Raw genomic sequence first — 24,835 nt, 5'->3', positions numbered from 1 at the left:
AGAGACAGAGATTAATTGCCCCCTAGTTTTTGAAAAATACCTTTTTGTGATATTTGATGACAGAGTGGATGTCTTAGACTAGTTATAATGCTGTACTCTGAATTGCTTGCGAATTGCATGAATTGCTTGCGAAAACCCGGATGAATTACTTGAAAATAAAGTTTTGACAAGAAATGTTTGAAAAGTGTTTCTGGGGAGATGGGGTGATGACAGAAGCGTGTCTTAGAGTAGTTATAGATCTGTACCGTGGCACGAATTCCTTTTGAAAAACCCAAATGAATGACTTGAAATAAAATTTTTAACGAGAAATGTCTGAAAATTGTTTTTGGGGGGATGGGGCGATGACAGAGTGTATGTCTCAGACTAGTGATAGTGCTGTACTGTGGCACGAATTGCTTGTGAAAAACCCAAATGAATGACTTGAAATAAAATTTTTAAAAAGAAATGTCTGTAATATGTTTTTGGAGGAGATGGGGTGATGAAAGAGGGATGTCTTAGAGTAGTTATAGTTCAGTACTGTGGCACGAATTGCTTGTGAAAAACCCAAATGAATGACTTGAAATATAATTTTTAACGAGAAATGTCCGAAAAGCGTTTTTGGGGAGATGGGGCGATGACAAAAGCGTGTCTTAGAGTAGTTATAGTTCTATACTGTGGCACGAATTGATTGTGAAAAACCCAAATGAATGACTTGAAATAAAATTTATAACAAGACATGTCTGAAAAGTGTTTTTGGGGAGAGTGGGGTGATGACAGAGTGGATGTATTGGACTAGTTATAGTGCTGTACTCTGGCATGAATTGCTTTCGAAAACCCGGATGAATTACTTGAAAATAAATTTTTAACAAGAAATGTCTGAAAACTGTTTTTGGGTAGATGGGGCGATGACAGAAGCGTGTCCACACACAGATATGAAACACACATAGAGACGACACACGCATAGAGACAAAAGACACACATACAGAGGAGACACCCACACAGAGACGACACACACACAGAGACGACACACACACAGACGACACACACAAAGTGACGACTTACACATAGAGACGATACACGCACAGAGACGACTCACACACAGAGACGACCCACATAGAGAGACGACACACACACACACACAGACGACAAACACACAGAGACGACACAAACACAGACGACACACTCAAAGTGACGACTTACACATAGAGACGACACACGCACAGAGACGACTTACACACAGAGACGACCCACATAGAGAGACGAAACACACACACACAGAAACGACAAACACACAGAGACAACACACACAAAGAGACGACACACACACACAGATACAAAACACACAAAGAGACGATAGACGCAAAGAGACGACACACACACAGAGTCGACTCACACACAGAGATGACAAACACACAGAGACGACAGACACACAGAGACGACAGACACAAAGAGACGACTCACACACAGAGAGGACCAACACATAGAAACGACACACACACACACACACACACACACACACACACACACACACACACACACACACACACACACACACACACACACACACACACACACACACACACACACACACACACACACACACACACACACACACACACACACACACACACACACACACACACACACACACACACACACACACACACACACACACACACACACACACACACACACACACACACACACACACACACACACACACACACACACACACACACACACACACACACACACACACACACACACACACACACACACACACACACACACACACACACACACACACACACACACACACACACACACACACACACACACACACACACACACACACACACACACACACACACACACACACACACACACACACACACACACACACACACACACACACACACACACACACACACACACACACACACACACACACACACACACACACACACACACACACACACACACACACACACACACACACACACACACACACACACACACACACACACACACACACACACACACACACACACACACACACACACACACACACACACACACACACACACACACACACACACACACACACACACACACACACACACACACACACACACACACACACACACACACACACACACACACACACACACACACACACACACACACACACACACACACACACACACACACACACACACACACACACACACACACACACACACACACACACACACACACACACACACACACACACACACACACACACACACACACACACACACACACACACACACACACACACACACACACACACACACACACACACACACACACACACACACACACACACACACACACACACACACACACACACACACACACACACACACACACACACACACACACACACACACACACACACACACACACACACACACACACACACACACACACACACACACACACACACACACACACACACACACACACACACACACACACACACACACACACACACACACACACACACACACACACACACACACACACACACACACACACACACACACACACACACACACACACACACACACACACACACACACACACACACACACACACACACACACACACACACACACACACACACACACACACACACACACACACACACACACACACACACACACACACACACACACACACACACACACACACACACACACACACACACACACACACACACACACACACACACACACACACACACACACACACACACACACACACACACACACACACACACACACACACACACACACACACACACACACACACACACACACACACACACACACACACACACACACACACACACACACACACACACACACACACACACACACACACACACACACACACACACACACACACACACACACACACACACACACACACACACACACACACACACACACACACACACACACACACACACACACACAAACACATAAACATACTTACAAATACACACATACGCACACAAATACACACGCGCACTAAAACAAACACAAATACAAACTAAAAACCAAAAAACCAACCAAACCCCAACACACAACAAAACACAAAAACCCACACCAAAAAACCCCAAAAAACAAAATAAAAAAAAAAAAAACTAAAAAAAACAAACACACACGTCTCTATGTGTGTTTGTCATTTCTGTGTGTGTGTGTCTCGTCTCTCTGTGTGTGTACCGTCTCTGTGCTTGTTTCGTCCCTATGGGTGTTTCGTCTCTGTGTGTGTGTCATCTCTGTGTGTGTGTCGTCTCTGTGTGTGTTTGTGTGTCGTCTCTTTGCGTGTGTCTTCTCTCTGTGTGTGCGTCGTCTCTGTGTGTGTGTCGTCGCTATGCGTGTGTCATCTCTATGTGAGTGTTTCGACTATGTGTGTTTGTTGTATCTGTGTGTGTGTGTGTCGTCTCTATGTGTGTGTATTCTCTCTCTGTGTGCGTGTCGTCTCTGTGCGTGTGTCGTCGCTATGTGTGTGTCGTCTCTGTGTGTGCGTGTGTCGTCTCTATGTGTGTCTCGTCTCTGTGTGTGTGTCATCTCTGTGTGTGTGTCGTCTGTGTGTGTGTGTGTCGTCTCTGTGCGTGTGTCTTCTCTCTGTGTGTTGTCGTCTCTGTGTGTGTGTCGTCTCTGTGCGTGTGTCGTCGCTATGTGTGTGTGTGTGTGTTGGCTCTGTGTGTGTGTGTCGGCTCTGTGTGAGTGTTGTGTCTGTGTGCGCGTTGTCTCTATGCTTGTTATCTTTGTGTTTGTGTGTCGTCTCTGTGTGTGTCTCGTCTCTATTTGTGTTTTGCATCTGTGTGTGTGTGTCATCTCTTTGTGTGTGTCGTTTCTATGTGTTTTTGTCGTTTCTGTGTGTGTGTCTCGTCTCTCTGTGTGTGTTGTCTCTGTGTGTGTGTATCGTCTCTGTGCGTGTGTCGTCTCTATGTGTGTTCCGTCTCTCTGTGTGTGTGTCGTCTCTGTGTGTGTGTCGTCTCTGTGCGTTTGTCGTCGCTATGTGTGTGTCGTCTCTCTGTGTGTGTGTTGTCTCTGTATGTGTGTGTCGTCTCTGTGCGTGTGTCTTCTCTCTGTGTGTGTGTCGTCTCTGTGTCTGTGTGTCGTCTCTGTGCGTGTGTCGTTGCTATGTGTGTGTGTTTCGTCTCTGTGTGTGTTGTCTCTGTGTGTGTTTGTCATCTCTGTGTGTGTATCGTCTCTGTGGGTGTTTCGTCTCTGTGTGTGTGTGTCAGCTCTGTGTGTGTGTCGTGTCTGTGAGTGTGTGTCTTCTGTGTGCGTGTTTATTCTCTCTGTGTGTTGTAATCTCTATGTGCGTTTAGTCTATGTGTTTGTGTAGTCTCTATGTGCGTGTGTCGTGTCTGTGTGTGTGTTGTCTCTGTTTGTGTTAGTATCGTCTCTGTGTGTGTGTCGTCTCTGTCTTTGTTGTCGTCTGTGTGTGTGTGTAGTCTCTGTGTTTATGTTGTTGCTATGTGTGTGTCGTCTCTGTGTGTGTGCGTTTGTGTGTTGTCTCTGTGTGCGTGTTGTCTCTGTGCTTGTTGTCTTTGTTTGTGTGTCGTCTCTGTGCGTGTATCGTCTCTATGTGTGTTTCGTATCTTTGTGTGTGTGTCGTCTCTGTGCGTGTGTCGTCTCTGTGTTTGTTGTCTTTGTGTGTTTGTGTCGTCTCTGTTTTTGTGTCTTCTCTGTATGTATGTCGTCTCTATGTGTGTGTCGCCTCGGTGTCTGTGTCGTCTCTTTGTGTGTTTCGTATCTGTGTGTGTGTCGTCTCTTTGTGTGTGTTGTCTCTGTGTGTTTGTCCTCTCTGTGTGTGTGTCCTCTCTCTATATGTGTCGTCTCTGTGTTTGAGTCGTCTCTGTGCGTGTGTCATCTCTATGTGTAAGTCGTCACTTTGAGTGTGTCGTCTCTCTGTGTGTGTCGTCTCTGTATGTGTGTCGTCTCTGTGTGGGTGTCGTCTCTGTGTGTGTGTGTGTTGTCTCTATTCGTGTGTCGTCTCTATGTGTGTTTCGTATCTGTGTGTGTCGTCGCTTTGTGTGTGTGTTGTCTCTGTGTGTTTGTCGTCTCTGTGTGTGTGTGTTGTCTCTCTATGCGTGTGGTCTTGTGTGTTTGTCGTCTCTGTGCGTGTGTCGTCTCTATGTGTAAGTCGTCACTTTGTGTGTGTCGTCTCTGTGTGGATGTCGTCTCTGTCTGTGTGTCGTCTCTGTGTGGGTGTCGTCTCTGTGTGTGTGCTGTCTCTACGTGTTTGTCGTCTCTATGTGTGTTTCGTATCTGTGTGTGTGTGTGTCGTCTCTGTGGGTGTGTGTCGCCTCTGTGTATGTGTCGTCTCTGGGTGTGTTTCGTCTCTGTATGTCTGTCGTCTCTGTGTCTGTGTTGTCTCTATGTGTGTGTCGTCTCTGTGTGTGTCTGTGTGTCGTTTCTATGTGTTTGTCTTCTCTGTGTGTGAGTCGTCTCTTTGTGTCTGTCGTCTCTGTGTGTTTCTCATCTCTGTGTGTGAGTCGACTCTGTGTTTGTGTCGTCTCTGTGCGGCTGTCGCCTCTTTTTGTGTTTCGTATCTGTGTGTGTGTCGTCTCTTTGTGTGTGTTTTCTCTGTGTGTTTGTTTTCTCTCTGTGTGTGTGTGTCGTCTCTCTATGTGTGTCGTCTCTGTGTGTGAGTTGTCTCTCTGAGTGTGTCGTCTCTATGTGTAAGTCGTCACTTTGAGTGTGTCGTCTCTGTGTGTGTGTCGTCTCTGTGTGGGTGTCGTCTCTGTGTGTGTGTGTGTTGTCTCTATGCGTGTGTCGTCTCTATGTGTGTTTCGTATCTGTGTGTGGACACGCTTCTGTCATCGCCCCATCTACCCAAAAACACTTTTCAGACATTTCTTGTTAAAAATTTATTTTCAAGTAATTCATCCGGGTTTTCGAAAGCAATTCATGCCAGAGTACAACCCTATAACTAGTCTAAGACATCCACTCTGTCATCGCCCTATCTCCCCAAAAACGATTTTCAGACATTTTTCGTTAAAAATTCTATTTCAAGTCATTCATTTGGGTTTTTCACAAGCAATTCGTGCCACAGTACTGAACTATAACTAGTCTAAGACACCCTTCTGTCATTACCCCATCTCCCCAAAAACATTTTTCAGACATTTCTTGTTTAAACTTTATTTTCAAGTCATTCATTTGGGTTTTTCACAAGCAATTCGAGCCACAGTACAGAACTATAACTACTCTAAGATACGCTTCTGTCATCGCCTTATCTCCCCAGAAACACTTTTCAGACATTTCTTGTCAAAACTTTATTTTCAAGTAATTCATCCGGGGTTTCGCAAGCAATTTATGCCAGAGTACAGCATTATAACTAGTCTAAGACACCCAATCTGTCATCAAATATCACAAAAAGGTATTTTTCAAAAACTAGGGGGCAATTAATCTCTATCTCTCAATTGTCACCTACTTCCGTCCTAAGCTCCTACTGTAGCTAGCTTCGAATAATGAGCTTTTTAAAAGTAAAATATCACAAAAAGGTATTTTTTCAAAAACTAGTGGGCAATTAATCTCTATCTCTCAAGTGTCACCGCTGCAGTCCTAAGCTCCTAATGAAGATAGCTTCGAATATTGAACTTTTTAAAAGTAAAATATCCCAAAAAGTTATTTTGCAAAAAATAGGGGGCAATTACTCCCTATCTCTCAATTGTCACCGCTGCCGTCCTAAGCTCCTACTGTAGCTAGCTTCGAATATTGAACTTTTTAAAAGTAAAATATCACAAAAAGGTATTTTTCAAAAACTAGTGGGCAATTAATCTCTATCTCTTAATTTTCACCGCTGCCGTCCTAAGCTCCTGCTGAAGCTAGTTTCGAATATTGAACTTTTTAAAAGTAAAATATCACAAAAAAGGTATTTTTCATAAACTAGGGAACAATTAGTCTCAACCTCCCAATCGACTCCGCTGCCGTCCTAAGCTTCTGCTGCAGCTATCTTCAAATATTGAACTTTTTAAAAGTAAAATATCACAAAAAGGATATTTTTCAAAAACTAGGGTGGCAATTAATCTCTATCTCTCAATTGTCGCCGCTTTTGTGCTAAGCTCCATTGTCACCATTGTATATCTCAATTGTCACCACTTCTATCCTAAGCTCCTGCTGAAGCTAGCTTTGAATATTGAACTTTTTAAAAGTAAAATACCACAAAAAGGTGTTTTTCAAAAACTAGGGTGAAAATAATCTTTATCTCTCAATTGTAGCAGCTTTTGTCCTAAGCTCCTGCTGTAGATAGCTTCGAATATTGAACTTTGTATTTTTTAAAAGTATAAATGCCAGAAAAAGGTATTTTTTCAAAAATAGGGGGCAATTGCTCCTTATATCTCAATTGTCACCACTACTATCCTAAGCTTCTGCTGAAGCTAGGTCAACTCATAAGACAATTTTATCATCGTTAACCGTTTTCAAAGATTTATATTGTTCCAAATTTATAATAAATAAGGTATGAATTAACATGCTCTTCAGGGTTACCTTAACTGCTAATCACTTTAACCCTTTTTTTTTCTTTTTTTTTCTCCATCTTCAATTCGCAAATGTTATCTAGCTCTTTTTCCCTATTATTCAAATAAGATCGTTTGTATAGTCCATTTTGCGAATCCCTTACCCCTTTTTGCAAATGTCAATCAAACAATTCTGATTGTAACATTCAATTCTTTTTAATAACAAACTACTCTCGAGTTAAGGCAATTAACCACGAGTAGAGTTCCCATAGAATAACATTGGAAGGCCATGTGAGAAGATACTCACTCTCTTTGAAAAGGTGTAGAGAAACATGCTTGCCCACTTTATAGATAAATATCTCTTTTTAAATTGTCTACGTAAAACGACACATTCTTGTGCAATTCATATCAATAACAAAAACCACTCTAATTATCTTATAAAGCCTTGACTAGTTTCAAAACATGCTTGTCCACTTAAGGTGTGACTGTCCTTGGTAACTTAATGTACCGGTTTCTTGTAGGCGTGAATGTATGGTTGAAAACAGCACTACTGGTTTAGAAAAACTAGAATAGTGACATAATTTCACTTTATCGACCCTCAAATTCCATTTAGATTGCCGTATGTGTTGTATCTACAGTATTATCATACACCTATTAGCCCAGAAACCTGTCTGGTTGGCACTTAAACCTGTTTAGTGGGCCCTGAAACCTGTCTGGTTGGCCCAGAAACCTGTCTGGTTGGCCCAGAAACCTGTCTGGTTGGCCCGGAAACGTGTCTGGTAGGTTTTTTAGGGTTTGGACTGTGTATATAGATACTACTATTTTCCCACGTAAGTCCTTACTCTGACCCCCTCCCCCCACTAGAAAAAAATCCCTCCTTAAGACGTCTGTATACTACCCAATAACCAATACTATATGCAAACAATGGACAAAGTTCATAACTTTCAGCCCTTTCCCGGGGGAATTTGAGGGATTAAGTCATCCTGAAAGATATATTTATTAGATCTTAGACTATGTTAAACAAAATGGCTCTCCAAAATTTTGATCAGATGACTTTGGGCAAAAAATTTGCGTGGGAGTGGGCCTAGTTGCCCTCCAATTTTTCTTAGTCACTTTAAAAAGGCCGCTAGAACTTTTAATTTCCGTTCGAATAAGCCCTCTTGCGATATTATAGGACCACTGGATCGATAAGATCGCCCCTGGGAAAAGCAGAAAAAAAATAATAAGAAGACAAGCAAATAAACACACATCCGTGATCTTTCTTCTGGCAAAAAATACAAAATTCAACATTTTTGCAGATAGGAGCTTGACACCTGTACAGTAGGGTTTTCTGATACGCTGAATCTGATGGTTTTAGTAAGATTCTGTCACTTTTAGGGGTGTTTTCCCCTTTTTTCGGAAAATAAAGCAAATTTTTTCAGGCTCGTAATTTTTGATGGGTAATACTAACCTTGATGAAACTTATATATATATATGAAATCAGCATAAGAAATCGGATCCTTTTGACATATCTACTGGTACCAAAATTCCGTTTTTTAAAGTTTCGGTTACTATTGAGCCGGGTCGCTCCTTACTTACAGTTTGTTACCACGAACTGTTTGACACTGACAAAACGTGATCCTGCCCCCATTAACTTTACAATTTTGAAAAAAAACTAGAAAATCACAATTTTTAGGAATGAATCGACCTTAAATGGGTCCTGGAGGGGGCAGATAATGTTTTTATTTTCGTGTCCTTGATGCTTTAAGGAAGAAAAACGTGAAAGATTGTAAAGCAGTAATCCCTAATATTATTTTATTAAACTAATTTTAAATAGTATTTACTAGTTTTCAAAATTTTAATTTTACTAGAAATTCACTAGGGTTTTTTTTTGTTCTAAGTTTAGGCCGTTTTCTGATATGGGATTTTGAAAACTTAAGAACATGACCAGCATATTAAGAAAAATTAAGCTTAACAGAAGCCTAGTTATCTGATTTGAAACCCATTGACAATGACAATGATAATGAATGAAAACTCACCTGCATGACAATGCACAGCTATTTTTCCTTGTTCCAGTGCGAAGGACATAACCTTGAGAATGTCGAGTAGCCCCTCCATGGTAGCTTCACTGTAATCCTTCCAACCAAAATTGTAATAAAAAACTGAAAATGAAATTAAGTGTTTTTAGTTTAGTGTCGTCAAACATAGTCTAAAAGTTAATCTGGTTATAAAAGATAAAATAAGCAAAAAATTACTTAATGAATTACAAGGTATCTGGTAACGAACTGGAAGTAAGGACCGACTCATGCTTATAGTAACCAAAGCTAAAAGGAATTGACAACAACATACATAAAGAAGACTTGATTGTTATGGAGATTCCAAGTATTAAGTATAAAACTACTCATCAGAAGTTACGAACTCGAGAAAATGTATGAGTTTCATAAAAAAAAGTGGAACCTTCTATAAGAAATGAAAGATTGTACCACCCAATTCTGTATATTAAATAACCATAGAATAAATATTTTAAGCTCCTGTCGGACAAATGCTAATTTTTTTTTTTGAGAAGGTTGTTCATAGATTCGTGTTTCTTTTTTTTTCAGGAGTTACCGTATTAAACCAGTGGTTCTGGGATGTGAGGGGAGGGCTCATTTGAACATAATTCATAAGTTCTATTACCTTTTAAAGTGTCAACAGGTATCACACCGCAGTAAAGTGGTATTTTTTTGCCATTCTATGGCGTAAAACAGCAATGTTGGCCCGTAGAGGGCTGGAATGTAATTGTGCTAATGGATTTAAAAATAACTGAAAAGCTGCTTTTTCGAGGAGGTGCATTTGTTCTTAGAAAAAAAATACAGTGCGTCGTTACACACAAAAATTTGTGGAGGATAGTTAGCGGTTATTTCTCCGAGTGAGGGGGTGCCTGAAGACTTAAAAAGTCCATTTTTAGGCTAAATTATTTGTAACCTTCATTGAATATTCAGGTAGATATAGAAGGAGAGTAGAGGAAGGGGGCTCCAATGATTTCCCCAAAAGCCTCCCTGTGTTCTGATGGATATCCTTGGATGAAGCATGTAATGTGGGTCGTGCACAGCGACAACTCTCCTCTTATTACATTAAATAAAAAAATAAGATTTTTCAACCGAAAGTAAGGAGGAAGATTAAAACTTAAAACGATCAGAAACTATTAAGTATATGAAGGGGGTTGCCTCCTCCTCAACACCTCAATCTTTACGTTAAACTTTTTTAGTACTTTAAAAAAGCTTTTTATTGTTCTAAATAAAGTCTCTGGTGCTTCAAGAGTCGTTCTTAAAGAATTGGGACAAAATTCAAACTTTAGCGTAAAGAGCAATTTGTTGAGGAGGAGGCAATCCCCTTCAAATACGTAATAATATTTGTCATAAGTTTTAATGCTGCGTTTTAAGTTTTAATGCTGCTCCTTACTTTCAGTTGAAAAATCTTGTTTTTTTATTTAATTTCTGATCGTTTTTTAATAATTCCCGGAAATCTGGCCCCACCTCCATGGAAATACACTCCACACATGGAAATATCCTCTAGACAATTCAATCCCGGTGAAAATTTACCCAGGACAATTACCCTTAAAAACTCCACACGTAGAGTTGAGACGGAAAAGAGAAAGCAAGATATATAAAAAGAATTTTGTATAAGAATTATTGCAAATTCCCCCAGTGTATAGTTTCCCCTGACAAGTTCACCCCATGAAACTTCCCTCCCCATGGGAAACTTCCCCGTGGAAAAACCCCCAGCAGAAAATTTGTCCCCCACCCTAAAATGTATGCATGCTTCCCGATAACAAATACTATGGTTAAACATTGGGCAAGTTTTATAACTTAAAGAACTTTCCTTTGGGGCTGTAGGAGTCGTGTTACGTTACGTCCAAAGGCATATTTATTGAGCCTTTCAACTATGATGAACAATAATTTTGATCGGACGATATAGGGAACTTTCGATTTCCATTCGAATGAGCCTTCTCATGATATTCTAGGACCACTAGGTCAATACATGACCCCTGGAAAAAAAAAATCAATCACACATCCGTGACAGTGGAGCTGTTAAACGGAAAATATCACTAGAATCGTGCACTTCTGACAAATAGCACAAAAATTGTTGGAGATATAAATTAAAGCACGGGCAATCCAATGGTAACAGGAAGAACGTCGAGCGAACGCTCGAAAGCATTTTTACGAGCTCCCAAAGCACTAAAAAAAGCACAAGTTTACCAGTCTCTCTGCATGTTTACCAGGCTAATCCCAGTATGATGCTTTTGTGGAAGACCGTTTTGTAAAATGTACAAAGCCAATTGATTCACCGATATGCCAAAACAAGATGCCATTATTTTCAACTCCCATTCCATCATCAATACCGAAGTCAAAATTGATCCTTCAATTGATCCTCCAAGTAAAATTTTGCCCTGTTTGCCAAACTATATATTGGCTGCAAAACCAGAGGCGCTGACTTGGAATAGTTTTTCAAACGCAAGAACCTGCCTTTCCCTCCTTCAATCTCTGATCAGGGTAATCCGAGATTAGGCACGAAGTCTGATATTGTAACTCTGCTCACAGCTTATTCTTCTGAAGTTGTGACCGAGAAACCTCACCCCGATACCAAGGTTTTAATGGTGCTGTCTCAGTCAACCTTATAAAGCTAAAAAGTGAGACGTTTGGCGAATATGTTACAGAAGAAATCTACCAATACCTTCTTGAGCAGTTCACAAGTGAAACACAGCGGTTTGATGTCGTCTTTGGCGTTTAGAAGTCCTACAATTTGAAAACTTCTACACGAGAAAAACGCGGTAAGGCATAATCTGACAAAGAAAGAACGCCAATTCCAAAAAACTTGAGCAGTTTTCTTCAGTGTTCAGACAACAAGCAGAGCTTATTCGAATTCATGGCAAAAAAAAAGAATTACGATACTTTTATCAGTCATTTGGTTGTCGTGACTTCTAGTGATAGTGCAAGAAGTACAATTCCAACTGACTTGGCTGAAATTCATCCTAGCAATCACGAGAAGGGAGATAGCAGAATAGTCCTACACTGCCTTCATCAGGCGTGCTACAACATGAAATTCGTCACTGTCATAACGGTTGATTCACATGCAATTGTTCTGCTCATCGCAAAGTACTTATTTATTGGGATTTATCAATTCTACGTAGCATATTGCCAAGGGAGGAGTTTCTGATACATTCCTGTTCACGACATAGAAACTGTACTTGGCGAAGAAAAGGCGCAGTCACTGCTTTTTTTCCATGCTCTAAGTGGCAACGACATTTGGTCCACATTCCTGTTGCATGGCAAAGGAGGATTTTGGAAGACATGGAAAGCGCACAGTGCCATAACACCAGTCTTCAACCGCCTGTCTTCTTCTCTTCAAGAGCTCACTGAAAACGGCTGTTCACAGATTGTAAAGTTCTTTGTGCTTGTATATGACAGATCCAGTGGAAAAGAGTCGGTGAACAAGTTGAGTAAGTATCTGTTCACAAAAAAGATCATCCATGGACAGACTTCCACCAACCCAGGATGTACTAAACCAGCATATTTGGTACGCTTACCTTCAAGCCCAGGTATCGTCCAGTTCTATGGGAAAACACGAGCAATGAGCCTTGGGCTCCCCGACGGTCAACCCTGCCCCAAGATTTTGTCGCCTGTTGAGAGCTTATACGATGCAGTTGCAAAAAGCAATGGTTTTGGTGCTGCAACTGGAACAACAGCTCACTTGAGTGCACCGATTTATGTTCTTGCCACGGGTCATGCCCAGTATAATGAATTTTTATGTATCATGTATATTGATGTCCGTTTTAAGGTTTAAGTCTAACTTATAATCTTGGTTGCTCAACATGTGATCTGATATCTCAGCGAAGTACCATGTTATGTGATAATTGTTGCTTTATTTTGTATCCTATTTTTCAATAACAATGACCATCAAGACAATTTAGCCAAAGTGGCAAACGGAAATAACATTTTTGGTTGCATATCTCTGAAAAAGTGCCAGGTAAGTCTCTATGGGTGTTCGAAATCCTCCATTCTTTTCGTTTCATTAAGCGTCGTGGGCTCTACTGGACGCTCTAAATCGCGCTTCGTATTGTATATTCGATGTCATTTCGAATCATCGCTTGTTTCAAAAAGCTAACGTTTTGTATATTTTTCTATTTTCGTGCTTAAAGTGTTTGTGTAAAAGTTAAAGTTTAAATCTTTCTATTTTCGTGCTTAAAGTGGGCATTAAAACATGCCAGGACAGGATTTTGGCTTACAGATTAACTTTCTTTTCAACACCACTCGACTCTTGGTATTTCAAACCGTGTTTCTACCGAATTTGAACTTTCTGTAACAAGAATATTAGTTTTGCGGTTTTAGTGCAATTTTCAGCAATTGCAAAGGTGCTATAAAGTGATCGCTCGACTTTCTACCTGTGATTATTGGGTTCCCCACACTTTGTAATACATTACCACTTTTTTCGGAGTTTCTTCAAACTTCCATCAGTTTTGCACTTTTTGCGCGCACAAATTTGCGCTTTGACGCGCAGACGCGAGCTGTTGCTTGTAATCTTCGGACTTCTATTTCTCTAAACTATGATTTTGTCTGTTTTGGTATCACATGGGATAGGCTCTCCTCAGGCACATACTCAGGAATTTGTTTGGGGGGGGGGGGGGCAAATCCTTCAAAACAGAAGATAAAAGGACATTATATTACGTAACATCTACAAAACCAAAATCACGCATATCAAGAAATAGAGACTCGTCCTATATTGCAAATTGCAACCTACGACCAGAGCTAAGAGCAAGCTTTTCCAGAATCTCATCCGCTGATACAGAAACATCTCGATGGAGATTCAAAAGTGCTAAGCCATTTAGTCGGCCTTCGTCCATTCGGCTGCGCAGATAGGTTTTTAGCGTTTTCATTGAAGAAAATGACCCCTCAACACATGCTGTAGAAATGCAAATTACACAGAAAATGCGTGGTAACGTATGGATGTTGGGAAATATGCCTCGCTCACACTCAGCCAGGCTCTGCTCTGCCGTCCTTGGAAAAACACAGGGAGCTACTTTTGGCCAATTAGCCCGCCATAGTTGAAGCTCAGCCTTCATAGCGGACTCCGAGCTTGTTAGATCTGACGCATATGACTTGATCGGTTATTTAATATCACTAGTAGGCTCTTTTACGACAAAAGATGGTAGGATTCCACTGATGCCTTTCAGAATAACTTTGTGCCTTGTGAATCGAGAGTCGAGTGATTGTATGGGTTGGTCCTCGAATGGGATGAAGAGAGAAACTAGATCGTAAAATTCTATTTGCTTTTCCTGCAGGGATACCAAGTGGGATGTTGACGACATTTCTCTTTCGTGGCATGGCAATGGTAATTTCCAGTTTTTGGCATATTCACGTGACCTCCGAAAACACCTTATTTCGTGTATCTTGAAACATTTCTGTCACACTGAATGCACCTAGCCATATCGATGTTTTCTGACCCTAGCAGCTTAAACAAATTCAGTTTGTACCCCATAAAAAAATCCATCACAATAAGGGTCACTATGCAGTCCAAGCTCAGGATGTTTTTGAGCAGTCTTCTGGTTTTTGACGACGCCATGGATTTCCTATTTGTCTCTATGTCTTTTAAGGTCTTAAAGATCGGAACAACTACCTAATTTGATATTTGTATCTCATTGTGTCTTTCGACCCATCGAGTTTCGCACACTCCTTTCATATTGACTTCAGTGTAAGTTCTTACGACAGCGCTTTGCTTGGCAGTGAAGTGAAAGAAATTAACTGTTTCACGAATGACCATCATACAGTGCTTGATTTCAGGGATCTTGCTCGAGTCTGTCAATACTAAGTTCAAGGATTGGATGACACAGTGAACATACTTGGCGAGTGGATATTTGTTCGAGATAAAAGCCTGTGCTCCTGACAAATGCCCACTCATGTTTGCAGTCCCAACATACCTTTGTCCCCTGCATAGTTTCATATCGAGATCAAGTTTTTTTCATTCGACTTAGGATAAATAGACCGAGGCTTGCAAGTCTTCAACAACAGCAATATCGATAAACTCTTCTCTGATCTGAAAAGTTTCGCTGTCCAAAAATCGAAGCCCTGGAGCCATCTGTTCCTTTCTCGATATGTCGGTTGTTTCGTCCGCCAGGATGGTGAAAAAAACGTGCCCCTTTCACTTGATCAACAATCCTTCCAGTAACGATCTGTCCACAAATGTCAACTACTTCATTCTGAATTCTGAGGCTGCGGTACTTGGCATTGCCTGCACTTTTCTCAAACACCTCTTTCATTATTGGATCGTCTTTCATCCGATAGCGTAGCAAAGTCCTAAAATTTCCGTCGTTTTTTGAAGACTCTGTAAAAGTCAATTACCCCGAATCCTCGTCCCCACGCAGTGCAAGTCTTTGACGTCCACACAACAGCATTGTTTCTATGATGAGACGGAGCCGTTTTCTGAGTATTTCATCTCTTTTATGAGTATTCAAGACTTCCACTATAGAGGACTTTTGCCTGCTCACAGTTGCCAGAAAATTTCGCCCCCAAACAACAGCGTCTTTATGGTAGGAGTTTGACTGATGTTTAGAAAAGTATTCCAGGGCGTTCTTCCAGTTCACGTGAGGCTCCATGACAAGCTGCCCTGAATTTTTGTGAAACCCCCTTCCGGCTTGATCACATGCAAATCCATTCAGCTAACTTGAAAATTCCTTGTTTTTGAGCCTGTGACATGAACCGAGAAAGGATAGTCCTTGTTTGGTTTAAAATGTCTTTCCAGTAAATTATACTTTGTTTCATCGGAAACCAAACCTGTTCTTTTAAAATAGGTTCCATGTCAAGCTCAACGTTTATTTCATCGCGTTTGACTACTATTACCTCAGCATTTGGTATTGATTCTTGCTGAAGTCGAAGGTTCAGTCGTAACGGCAATGTTCAGTTGATCACTATTGCTGGTTTTTTTTTTCAGAGTCAACCTCACTAATTCGTCGTTTTTTACTCCAAAACTGGAGAACACTGTTGTTTTTTCGACATTTTTCACACTTGTCCTAACTTCAGCAACACTTGGATTTAGACTGTCAACTGAAAAGGCTGGGTTTAATTGCAAGAATGGCCACTTCATCCCCTAGAACAGATGAACAGATGAACTTTAAAAGATAACTGTTAGCTCAGCGATGGCTTGACAGAGGGTGAGAAGTTGAACAGGAAATGGAATAACTATGCAATTGGGTCACTATGCTAGTGACCCAATTGGGTAATTGCAGGCCGAAAAATTATCAAAAACGGTTAACACATTATGTTTAGATTAGAAATTTGCCACTATCCATTATTTTGTATCAGAAAATTATGGGGAAAAATCGTGAGATTTCGGGGGGGGGGGCCCGGAGGCCCCCCTGAGTACATCCCTGGAGCTCCTATTTTGTGCTTTATGCGCTTTTTTAGTGTTCTATTGTGCGCTTCAGAACGATCATTTACTTTTTGTATAGCCACCATTTGAATCGTCATATCTTAAAATGTATATTCAGAGGTTTTGATGCTTAGAGATGCTGGTAAACATGCGCATTTTTAAGCGCTTCGCATGCTCGCAAAAGTGCTTTAGAGCGCCAAATCGACGTGGTTCTACTCATCATTAGATTCCCCGTGCTTTAATCTATATTTCCACTAATTTTTGTGTTTTTTTCCAGAAGTGCGCGATTCTTTTGCTTAACAGCCCCGCTATGATCTTTCTTCTGGCAAAAAATACAAAATTCCGCATTTTTGCAAATAAGAGCTTGAAACTTCTATAGTATGGTTTTCTGTTACGCTGAATTTGGTGGTCTGATTTTCATTAAGATTCTTTTTAGAGTTTTGGTTACTACTGTCCCGGATCGCTCCTTACTTACAGTTCGTTACCACGAACTGTTTGATAACATCACGTAACATAAAAGATTAGATTCATATGCTTACCTACAAAAAATATGCTTGAAAATGATCTGTTCAAGGAACTCGCTTAAAAAGTTTTAGCATAAAAGCACACTTTTGACGTTTCACAAATACTACACAAAGCACACCCCCGCATGGGCGCCCATAAGCTGAATTCCAGGGGGGGGGGGCAAACTTTGTCTAATTGCTACTTTTAATGCTATATAATAGAAATCTCAGAAAAAAAATATAAAAATAAGGCAGAATCATTCCGCCAGGGGTTGGGCAAGAGCCCCCACCGGCCCCCCCCCCATATGGGCGCCCATGCACCCCGCCAACACCAACATCCACTAGCCCTTCACAATGGCTGATGCGTAATTATTCGCCATTGTACATTATCGAGTCTCTAGGGAATAAAATTAGCTATAAAATTATTAGTTTTAAAATAAATCGTCTATATTAACCGTTTATTTTGATAGAACTACGTGCATATTTAAGAGCGAGTGCGCCAACGCGCAATGGATTAAAAGGCAACCCATCAAACCAACTATTATTTCAATCTATTATACACTTAAATAAAAAAACAATTTTTTTTAATTGAAAGTAAGGAGTGACACTAAAACTTAAAACGAACAGAAATTATTCCGTATATGAAAGGGGCTGTCCCCTTCTCAACGCCTCGCTCTTTAAGCTAAAGTTGTTTTATTGTTTTAAAAAATAGAGTTTTGAGAAAGAGCCAAACTTGGGTTAAAAACCTAACCTAGCCTAACATAATCTGTCACCATCAAATGTTGCATAAAACTGAAAAAGTTGACTGGCAACACTGACTAAATCCAAGGAGAAAGAAAGGTATTTCGGATATTCCCGGTAACAACAGCATATAAACCAGCACTTACTTTGTTTTTCCATGAAGAGTTCTGGGCGGTAGGTAAAATCGCCATCTAGTATCCCTGGGCCACAGAATTCATGTTCACCTGGCTCTTGTAAATTGATAATTGTTTTGATTCCAACTCTGGAAATATATATAAAATAAGATCAATTTTTTATGAACAAATAAAAAATAGGTAAGTACGGTAACTTCACGACACGCCTCAAAGGCTCCATACTCCATAACATGTGAGAGAAGGAGAAATGTATATGTTATCTAATCTCAGCAAGAACTGTAGAAAATATCTGAGAGATTAATATGGCACAAAACTGAAATTGAACGATTTTAATAAATTGAGGCCATGACATATCGCAGTAATGGCTCATTTACGATAAGATTTTTACTAAAAACTAAATTTGGCTTATTTCTGTACCTTGCTTCACCTAATAACATTATAATCAGAATTCGATGTTCATGTGGAACCAACCAAGGCCAAAATTGTCGAAAGTAATTTTGCAATGCTTGGCAATCAGAACTGTTTGGAGAATATTCAGATTGGCAAGTCATACAGGGCCGTTGTTAGCCGAAATGTTTGGGGGGAGCGAGCGAGGGATATTACCGAGTTACTGGTCATTTTTACCGACCGTTTTTTTTTCATCAATAATTTACATAGTGTCGAATTAGAGTACGATACGAAAAATCACTGAATGAGTCGGCAAAGCCACTGCATTTACCGACTGAGATTGAGATTTCGGTATATATCATGTCACTATTTTCAAGCGTTTTTGTTCCACGAGTATGCCAACTCATTTCTCAACTGAGTGCCCAAAACATCGCAGGGGGGAGTGTCCCCCCGCACGTGACGGCTCTGAATTCATAAATAAGTTAAAACTAGTTGAACTCATGAATTGGCTAGATCTAGCGTTGTACGCTAGATAAATTCATATCATTAGGATGGAATTAATTCCATCGTAGTTTTAAGTTCTGTAAACTAGGTCTTTAAGGATGACAACCCCCTCACAGCCCTCAGGACAAGAGTTGTAAGTTATGCACTGGGGGTATATAAAGTTTTAATAGAACGCGCTGTCGTAGAAACTTCGAAAAAGGCTCATTTGATTAGAAATTGAAATGGCTAGTGCCCTTTTTAATAGTCGAAAATAATTGGAAGGCAGCTAACACCCCTTCCACGCCCACCATATCCCCAAATACATCCAATCAAAATTGAAGTTGAAGTTCCGGAAATTATACCTTTGAGCAGGACACTCCCCCCAGAGTCTTCAGGGCAAAGGTTATAAGTTACGCCCTGGAGGCATAAAAGATTTTATTGCAATCTTTATCGTAGAAACTTGAAAAAGGGCTCATTTAATTTAAAATTCAAATGTCTAGTGCCCTTTTTAATAGTCAAAAGTGATTTGAGGGCAACTAGCCCCCCTCTATCGGCCACCTTTTCCCCAAACACATCCAATCAAAATTTTTAGATAACCATTTTGTTCAGTGTTGGTGATTTCTAGATAGAAATTATGTTTTTGAGGAAGACATTCCCCCAAAGTCCTCTGGGCAAGGGTTGTAAGTTATGTCCTGGAGGTGTATAAGGTTTTTATAGAACGTGTCCTCGTAGAAACTTCAAAAAGGGCTCATTCGATTGGAAATTGAAATGGCTAGTGCCCTTTTTAATAGTCGAAAGTGATTGGAAGGCAACAAACACTCCTTCCACGCCGCCCATTTCCCCAAACATATCTAATCAAAATTTTTAGATAGCCATTCTGTTCAACGCAGTTGAAAGTTTTGGAAATTAGGTCTTTAAGGATGATAACCCGTCCCCCCACAACCCTCATGGCAAGGGTTGTGTTGCGCCCTGGGATCATGTAAGGTTTTTATAGACAGCGATGTTGTAAAAACATCAAAAAGGGCCCATTCAATTGAAAATTTAAAGGGCTAGTGGCCCTTTTAATACTCGAAAGTGATGGAAGGGCAACTAACCCCCCTCTCACACTCACTATTTCCCCAAACACATCCAATCAAAGTTTTGAGCTATCCATTTCGTTCAACGTAGTCGAAAGTTCTGGTAATTAGGTCTTTTAGGATGATAACCCCACCAGAGCCCTCAGTGCAAGGGTTGTAAGTTATGCCCTGGGGGCATATAAGGTTTATATAGAAAGTTGTTGTAGAAATTTCAAAAGGGGCTCATTTGATTGGAAATTGAAATTGCCCTTTTTAATAGTCGAAAGTGAGCGGAGAGTAATTAACCCCCGTCTCACGCCCACCATTTTCCCGGACATGTTCAATCAAAGTTTAGAGATAACCATTTTGTTCAACGTAGTTGAAATTTATTGAAATTATGTATTTAAGTATGACAAACTCCCTAGAGTCCCCAGGGCAAAGGTTGTAAGTTATGCCCTGGGGGCATATAAGCTTTTTAATGATATAGTTGTCGTGAAAACTTCAAAAGGGCCTCATTCAATTGGAAATTGAGAGGGCCAGTGCCCTTTTTAATAGTTGAAAGTGATTGGACGGTAACTAACCCCCCTCTCACGTCCACCTCTGCCCCAAACACATCGAATCAAAATTTTCAGATAGCCGTTTTATTCAACGAAGTTTAAATTTTTGGAAATAAGGTCTTTGAGGATGACAACCCCCCCCCCCCGCCACAGCCTTCAGGGTACGGGTTTTTAGGTATATCTGGGGGGCATATAAGGTTTTTATTGAAAGCGTAGAAACTTCAAAAGGGCTAATTCAATTGGAAATTGAAAGGGCTAGAGCCTTTTTTAATAGTTGAAAGTGGTTGGAGAGTGACTAACACCCCTCTCACGCCCATTATTTTCCCAAACACATCCAATCAAAATTTTCAGATAGCCATTTTATTCAACGTAGTTGAAAGTTTTGGAAATTAGGTCTTTAAGGATGACAACCCCTCCCCCCGCTACAGCCTTCAGGGCAAGGGTTGTAAGTTATGCCCTGGGGGCATATAAGGTTTTTAATGAAAGCATAGAAACTTCAAAAGGGCTAATTCAATTGGAAATTGAAAGGGCTAGAGCCTTTTTTAATAGTTGAAAGTGATTGGAGAGTGACTAACACCCCTCTCACGCCCATTATTTTCCCAAACACATCCAATCAAAATTTTGAGATATATATTGTGTTCAACGTAGTTGAAAGTTCTTGAAATTAGGTCTATTAGGATGATAACCCCCTCAGAGCCCTCAGTGCAAGGGTTGTAAGTTAGGCCCTGGGGGCATATAATGTTTACATAGAAAGTTGTTATAGAAATTTCAAAAAGGGTTCATTTGATTGGAAATTGAAATTGCCCTTTTTAATAGTCGAAAGTGAGTGGAGAGTAAATACCTCTCTAACGTAGTTGAAAGTTCTGGAAATTATGTATTTAAGGATGACAAACCACCCAGAGCCCCAAGGGCAAAGGTTGTGAGTTCTGCCCTGGGGGCATATAAGGTTTTTGTAGATAGAGTTGTCGTAAAACTTCAAAAGGTGCTCATTCAATTGGAAATTGAGAGGGCTAGTGCCCTTTGTAATAGATCTTATTCAATCTAAAAAATTAGATGGGGTGGATTTGGTAAAAAGGGTAGGGAGGGGGACTAGTTGTCCTCCAATCCGTTTTGACTCTTAAAAAGGGAACAACAACTTTTAATTTCTAAACATTTGAGCCCCTATCTGAAGTTTACATGACCACCCCTTACATGACCAGAACTCCCGATTTCCAATTGAACGAGGTTCCTCTGAAGCATATGCGATCATGACTTCCATAAAGCCATACATGCCCGCAAGGCATAGTCTACAACACTTGTCCCCGGGCCCTGGGGGATTTGTCGACCGCGGAGTTATTGTTAACTTATTTATCAACTATTTTTAACAAAATGGCCATCTCAAAACTTTTATTAGATAAATTTGGGGGAAAAGGGCGTGGAGGGGGCTTGTTGCCCTCTGATCTGTTTTGACTCTTAAAAATTTAACTAGAACTTTTAATATTCTATTAAATAAGCCCCCTCTGAAGTTTATACGAGCAGTTTATACGAGTTTATTCTTAACTTTATCCCCATGAAATTTTTTATCACTTAACATAAAATCAAACTATTCATCCCTTTCAAACTGCCAAGCAAAAAATCTCCTCTCTCAGTCTGTTTAGCCCCTTACAAAAACCAAAAAAAAATCAATCATCCTGCCCATATTGGCATGCTTGGCAAGAATGCGGTTGTTTATTTTGGTTTAATATGTTTCTTTAAGAAGTTACTGAAGGCTCTAACATGACCTCGATAAACAACAGCATAGGGATGGCGACGGAAGTTGGGGCTCGATTATCCTAATGTGTTTTCTAAGTCAATCTGTTGCGCCACTCCTACCTTTGTTGCCTCTTTGTGCAAGGCATCTACGGTAAGCATCAGTTGGCCAACAAAGCCCATAACGAATAAAAAGTCTGAAATGATCTGTGAAACTGCTGTGAATCTGTGAATCTTCGATGCAAAGGCCAAAGGAAAACCCGTAGCCCAGTGGTTGTAAAACTTATTTAGACACTGTACCCCTTTCTATCCACAAAACATTTTAGGTACCCCTTCTTAGTTACCGGTAAGAAGTAAACTATAGGTAAAATATAAATTGCCGGTCAGGGAAAAGGTCTTTAAGTTACAACTTTGCCCATTGTTTACGTGTAGTATTTGCTATTGGGAAGTATGAATGCATTTTTCGGGTGGGAGGGGGCGAATTTTCTACAGGTGGTATTTTCCACGGGGACAATTTGTCTTGGGAAGAAAATTTTCAGGGGGGGGGGGTGAATTTCTCAGGGGGAATTTTACACTAGTGACATTTGCCAGAATTCCTATACGAGATTCTTCTTATGTCATGCTTATTCTTTGTCGATTCAGTTTTACGCGTGGAGATGATAAGGGTAAGTGTCCGAGGGAAATCGTCACCAGAATTGATTGTCTAGAGCAGTAGTTCTCAAACTTATTTAGACACTGTACCCTTTTTACCCACAAAGCATTTTAAGTACCCCTTCTCAGTTACCAGTACTAAGTAAACTATAGCTAAAATATAAATAAAACTTCCAGTCCTAGAGTTAAAGGGTTGTTTTATTTTTTTGGCTGGCAGTGTACCCCCTAAAAAAATTTCTGTACCCCTAAAAAAAATTCCGTACCCCCAAGGGCTACGAGTACCACAGTTTGAGAACCACTTCCGTAGCCTATGTTCTTCATCCCACCACTCATTTTATGACGTATTTAAGTAGTCCAGAGGTTGCTCTAACTGTTCTTAATTTGATGCTAATTTTGCCAACAATTTGATGTTACTTTTTGCTCTGATTTGGGAAATTATGCAAATTTAGACGCGAAATCCAAGCCATATTTGCTACTGACATTAAGCTATTTTTCTGCTCAGTATCCCAAGTAGCATGGGGGTTCAATGAATTACAGCATTAATCACAGAGAGCCGTGCCTCGCATATTCGAAGGCGTCCTTCTGAACTCTTAGGTCTGTTTGATCGGTCAATGGTGCATTTTATATGCAGGGGAGATATTGACTTGCGGCTTGTTAGAGCCTCTAAACTTGCGTAATGAAGACCCTCCTTTAAAATATTGGTTTGTTTAAAACGGATGAGCATCTGAAAATCTTAAAAAAGCTTTTTTCTCAATTGGCTGAACTCTCTGAAGATGATGCGTGATTCTCCTGTATTTGCTTTTTCGAAATAATCCGAGATGTTCTTGCTTACCTTTCCAAAGAATTCATGAGTCCTTGCTTGATGTGCTCTGCTGTAGGCCGCACCATGGCTAAGATGTCATCTGTGATCCTAGGCAAAAGTGAAAAACATAACTGATAGTACCTCTTTCATGAAATTTCAAGCAATTAAATCGGAAAGCCCACATTTTAAATAGTGTCGTAAAAGGAGGTCCAAAATATTGTAGTTTGTTTATAATACCATAATTATATTATAGCCCACATGTTATTATAGCCCATATTATAGCCCACCTGTTAAATAGTGCCGTAAAAGGGGGTCCAAAATATTTTAGTTTGTTTAATTTGTTACCATAATTTAATCAAACATATATGTTATTTTTTTTTTGATTTAATTTCACAAAACATTGATTTCACAAAATCAATGTGTTTTGATTTCACAAAAAATGTGTTTTGATTTCACAAAACATTTAGTCTTCAAGTGGATCTAAACCCCCTTGTGATCTATCTCTGGCTATGTCAAATTAAGTCTTATGGTATTCTGTATCTTCTGTATTCTGTTGTATTATGGTATTAACTAAAAAAACAAGTTTTTTATACTGACATTAAGGAGCGACATCAAAACTTAAAACGAACAGAAATTATTCAGTATATGAAAGGGGCGGCCCCCTCCTCAACGCCTCGCTCCTTAAGCTAAATTGTCGTACTGTTCTAAAAGATAAAGTGGTGCGAAAGAGTCATAATTTATCAAACAAAGTTAGGCTTTAAGGAGGGGGCCGCCACTTTCATATCAAGAATAATGCCTGTTCGGTTTATTTTTTAATGTCACTCCTTATTTTCAGTTAAAACAACTTGTTTTTTTTAGTTAATTTCTGAACGTTTTTAAATTAATGTAGCTTTGATTTTGGCTCAACAA

The 24,835-nt window shown here is 40.2% G+C and overlaps 2 protein-coding genes across 3 annotated transcripts in view; one reads left to right on the top strand and one right to left on the bottom strand.

Moving 5' to 3' along the window:
• LOC148941764 (nitrilase and fragile histidine triad fusion protein NitFhit-like) overlaps positions 1-24,835 on the top strand; it is a 210,019-nt gene that overhangs the window by 46,466 nt on the left and 138,718 nt on the right. The window lies entirely within an intron of this gene.
• LOC148941765 (protein tyrosine phosphatase domain-containing protein 1-like) overlaps positions 1-24,835 on the bottom strand; it is a 176,572-nt gene that overhangs the window by 101,944 nt on the left and 49,793 nt on the right. Inside the window, exons 3-5 of the mRNA XM_089103062.1 lie at positions 23,957-24,034; positions 18,276-18,391; positions 9,523-9,645 (exon numbers count right to left, since the gene is read on the bottom strand). Of these exons, the coding sequence (XP_088959188.1) occupies positions 9,523-9,645; positions 18,276-18,391; positions 23,957-24,034 (317 nt within the window). The remainder of the gene's footprint in view (positions 1-9,522; positions 9,646-18,275; positions 18,392-23,956; positions 24,035-24,835) is intronic.

This window comes from Artemia sp. Qi Xiang Cuo, chromosome 17 (genome assembly GCF_049724085.1).
Source record: "Artemia sp. Qi Xiang Cuo chromosome 17, ASM4972408v1, whole genome shotgun sequence".
Taxonomy (NCBI): Eukaryota; Metazoa; Arthropoda; class Branchiopoda; order Anostraca; family Artemiidae; genus Artemia; species Artemia sp. Qi Xiang Cuo.
The sequence above is the reverse complement of the archived record's forward strand: the minus strand, read 5'-3'. Positions and strand labels throughout refer to the sequence as shown.